This window comes from Mixophyes fleayi, chromosome 5 (assembly GCF_038048845.1).
Source record: "Mixophyes fleayi isolate aMixFle1 chromosome 5, aMixFle1.hap1, whole genome shotgun sequence".
Taxonomy (NCBI): domain Eukaryota; kingdom Metazoa; phylum Chordata; class Amphibia; order Anura; family Limnodynastidae; genus Mixophyes; species Mixophyes fleayi.
Window position 1 is genome coordinate 230,375,206 of NC_134406.1, and position 4,545 is coordinate 230,379,750.

The 4,545-nt window shown below is 44.7% G+C and overlaps 1 protein-coding gene across 1 annotated transcript; it reads left to right on the plus strand.

Annotated features, from left to right (window-relative positions):
- Nucleotides 1-2,837: 2,837 nt before the first annotated feature.
- RRS1 (regulator of ribosome synthesis 1) lies at nt 2,838-4,315 on the plus strand. Its single transcript, XM_075213594.1, has one exon. The coding sequence runs from the start codon at nt 2,923-2,925 to the stop codon at nt 3,958-3,960; it is 1,038 nt and encodes a 345-aa protein (XP_075069695.1). The 5' UTR covers nt 2,838-2,922; the 3' UTR covers nt 3,961-4,315.
- The last annotated feature ends 230 nt before the right edge of the window (nt 4,316-4,545 follow it).

Consider the following 4,545-nt stretch of genomic DNA (forward strand, 5'->3'; position numbering starts at 1 on the left):
GTCCATCTGTCAAATGGACGCTTATAAACATCTACAATAGGACATACTTGCCAACTTTTGCAGCCAGCTGTCCAGGAAGGGGCTCCATCTTGGGAGCGTGGCCACGTGAATTGCGCCATTAGGCCACGTCCCTGCCAACCTTTGCCCATTTCAGCCTATCAGTGGGTGGGTGGGGGAGTGCCAGGATGACGCGTTAAGCCCTACCCCCACCCGCTTCACAAACGAGGTGAGCTGGACCCGGGATGTTGTCCTGCTCTCCAGGGAGTCTGGGAGAACTCCCAAAAATTCGTGAGTCTCCCGGATATTCTGGGAGAGTAGGCAAATATGCAATAGGATACTCATATCAATGCTCATGGAGCCTCAATAGCTGTACACATAAATCAAATGAGTGATGTGTACTATGCATAACTAACCATTGTGCTATGCACTTACACATTAGAAAGGGAATTTTTCTGTGGTCATCATGTGATGGAGGCCAGGAATGTGCATAGCAAGCCTTAATCTGGTCTCAGCTAGCCAGAACCAATGGATCCAAATAAGATGGAGCTATTATCAATGGCTCTGTGTGTTACTAATTGTTTAATTTTCCACTAGTTAAAGCATAATCAGGTACCACAGTTCCAGCCTCCTGCTAACTTGGAATGAATCTCTTTCTGCCCTGTGCTTAAAAATAAATTGAAATGGCTGATGGGAACCAGCGTGTTACTCTCTCATTGTGTCTTTATTGTTATGAATCCACAGCAGCAGAGCATGATTTGTGATGTATAAAAGATCTACCCAACTAATAAAGTTTAGGGTCTCTGCTACCAAACATTCCTTCTCTACTGTTGAGTAATTCTACTCACTCTGCAGTAATTTTCTACCAAGGTATAGAATCCATACCCCCTCTACAGCCTATCATGCTAGTGATTTACTGAACCAAAAATTTTCACTTAAACCAGGGCATCATTTATTTCTTTTTTGCTAGTGGGAATAATTGATGGCATAGGGCCTGATTCATTAAGGTACTTAAATTAAGAAGTTTCTTATTTAAGTCTCCTGGACAAAATTATGTTACAATGCAAGGGGTGAAAATTAGTTTTCTGTTTTGCACATAAGTTAAATACTGACTGTTTTTTCATGTAGCACACAGGAGACTTAAATAAGAAACTTCTTAATTTAAGTACCTTAATGAATCAGGCCCATAGACTTTAAAGCTGCATATGATGGTCTGTATTATTGTTTTGTAGCCAGATCTGTGGTATCCCCTTTATCATCAATCTTCAGTAGCGTAGTGCCTCCACCTTGGTCTGAGTGCAGCAGTGTTCTGTATAAGCAACACCAGAGGGAGACCAAGGAACCCTCTGCCCCCTACTAATAAAACCTACTAATAAAACCACAGGCACACACAAACAATAACATTACAAGAATTGCTCTTTGAAAACCACGTTGACCTGTTTATTAATCCAGTGTAAGCTCCCAAAGAAATTTTCTGAGTTTGACTTAACTTTCTTCTTAGATAGAATTTCTTAATTAAAATGTACGTTTTAAATATACCTTAAGTTAACACATTTACAATACTAGTTTTAAACAAATGGGATTCTGAGTGCCTGGCGCTCCACTAAGGCTTGCAACCTCTTGTATGTTGCAGAAATACTACCATATATTCCACATAAAATAGCAAAAAAGAGGGTATAACATACATAAAGCTCTTCAATTCCTTGCACCTGATATTGTGTCACCACAGTTGAAATGTTGTTCTATTGTAGCAGAAATCTAGATATAAAACATAGTTTCGCATAGCATAATACAGTTTGAGAAATACACAAGGTGATTTCTATGGGAAAGTTTGTGACTTTTTATGGCATGACACCTTCCAGCCCCGTGTTGACACCGCCGTCTCACACCCCTAAGGGTTTACACTTACAAGATGGATATAAAATTTGCACCCCAAGCTGGATAACCAGATGTCTTTCTTGCACCACAAATCAATCAAACTTGTCCTACACAGCCCGAATTCATCCGGATAGTCTAATCGCCTTCCCTTCCAAAATACCCAAACACTTGTGCTGGCAGCCGGCGGTCCCAGTGGCAATACAAACTCTGGACTCGTAAGCCGCTGGCACACAAAGGGTTAAAAAAAGCACCACCGCCCCCGCTTCCCTATCATATTAACAAAGCATGGGGTCCAACTGCAGGCATTGCTCATTTATTGTTGGCATTGTGACAGAAGAGTACTGCTAAGTACTATTTCTGTTTCTGCATGGACCCTTAGAGAAATCCTTTATTTATAGAGGACGCATTGTAATTAGTGAACATATTTTTCCTTCATTGAATAACTTTAGTACATTTGTCATTGTTGTCTTTTTATATTTATGTTAATGTGCACCTTTATTATATAAACATTTGAGCGTCAGTGTTTTTTGTTTAGCATCTATCCCCAATACAATGGTTGTTCATGATGTTGGATTCAATTTGGACTCTACTTCATGATTAGTTTATCAACACCTTCAAGTGTATGAATAAACACGGTTTTAAAATATTTTTAATTTTTGGGAGTTTCAAAGCTTGCATTAAACTGGAATCATTTACACATAACTCAAGCAACCAATCAGTTATGGAACTACTAGTCCTTGCAATCCCTGCCAGCATGCTGGAACTTGTACCTCCCACAGCAACATGATAATTCCCCACCAGCACCCATATGGCTATAACAAAACCTCATGTAGCAGCAGAAATGCTGGGGTCGCATCGCTGGCTGCTATTGGTTGCTAAGGACAAGTCCCGCCTACTTTCCATCTCCAGGACATCTTCATAGCACCATGTCTGTCTCCAGCGACCAATAAGCTGCTGCGTCGTCCCCGGAAGTAAACCTCTGACCTGTGGGCTCCACTCTCTTTTCCTTGTTGGCTACACGTGTTTCCTGCCGGTGCTGGTGGGACTATGGCGGCTCCGACTATAGAGCATGTGCTCGCCCAGGCAGAGAAGGATGAGGCGGAGAAGCTGAAACTCATTACCGTGCAGAAAGAGCTGGAGCTGCAGTATGATCCGGGGAACCTACTGGCCATAGACCCCAACCCCCCGGACACCAAAGCCTTCCGGCATCAGAACAGAGCCGAGTTCCTGCGGTCCCTGGCCCGGGATAACACGCAGCTCCTCATCAACCAGCTCTGGACGCTGCCCACCCACCGGGTGCAGGAGTCTGTAGTGGCCGAGCTGCCCGTGTCCAGTACCCGCCTGCCCCGTGAGAAGCCGGTACCCAAGCCCCGGGCCCCCACTCGCTGGGAGGAGTTCGCCAAGCTGAAGGGCATCCAGAAGAAAAAGAAGACCAACCTGGTGTGGGACGAGGTGCACAAGGAGTGGCGGCGGCGCTGGGGCTACAAGCGGGCCAGGGATGACACCAAGGACTGGCTGGCCGAGGTGCCGCACACCGCAGACCCCAACGAGGACCAGTTCGCCAAGAGACTGAACGCCAAGAAAGAGCGAGTGGCCAAGAACGAGCTGAACCGCCTGAGAAATCTCGCCCGAGCACACAAGGGCAAAGTGCCGGGAGTGGGGCTCGCCCCCACCGGGCAGCCCTCCAAGGAGGAGCTGGGCAAAGCCATGCATGTGGCCAGGCGCTCCACCGCCTCCATGGGCAGGTTCCAGGACAAGCTGCCCAAGGAGAAGGAGCCCAGGAACGTCGGCAAGAAGAGGAAGTTCCAGCCGCTGATGGGAGACTTCGGGGCAGAGAAGAACAAACAGCTGGAACTCCTGAAGATCATGGACAGTAAGAAACCTGTTCTCAATGTCACCAAGGCTGTCAACAAGCAGATGAGGGAAGAAGATGCAGCTGAATCTGCCAAGAGAAGAAAGCATTTCAAAAAGGGGGGCAGAGGGGGCAATCCTCAGTCTGGCAGTAAGAAGGGCAAGGGCAAAGGACCGGCCAGAGGGGGAAAGGGACACGGTGGGAAAGGATTTAGTGGCAAAAGAAGAAAATAATTTGAGAACAGCTTCAATGGGCATCTTAGCCTTCTCCCAGTACCTCTGATAACACTTCAGTGACTTCTTAATACAGCCTTATGCAATGATGCTGCAGTCTTTAATATGGGTGAATCTGTACATCATTGCACCCCCCTTGACTGACTGATATTTCTATATTGGCAAAGAGGAATATGTTGCGCATGAAATGTCAATATAATGCATGAACATAATACGTTTGAAAATAACTATTTTTGTAACTTCAAAATGTGTAATATATGACTTGATTACGAACAGACCAACATAACTGTCCATCTGCTCAGAGTATTCTTTTAATGTCGGGCTGTGGCACCAATAAAGCTTATATTTACTGTGACTTTGTGTACAGCATTGAAAAATGTTTTTAAGATTTATTTCAGTCTGACAGTGAGGATATATAAAACTTGCTCCATTTGTTAAAGAACAACTCCACTAAAAACTTCAAATGTAGTTTTGTATGGCGTTCACTATGTTAATATAAAAGTTTATTTATCTGTGGTGTTCTGCCAAGGGATAAGTACTGGTCTGCGTCAATCAAGCTGCAGTCTTGTTTACGAACCTCCTTCT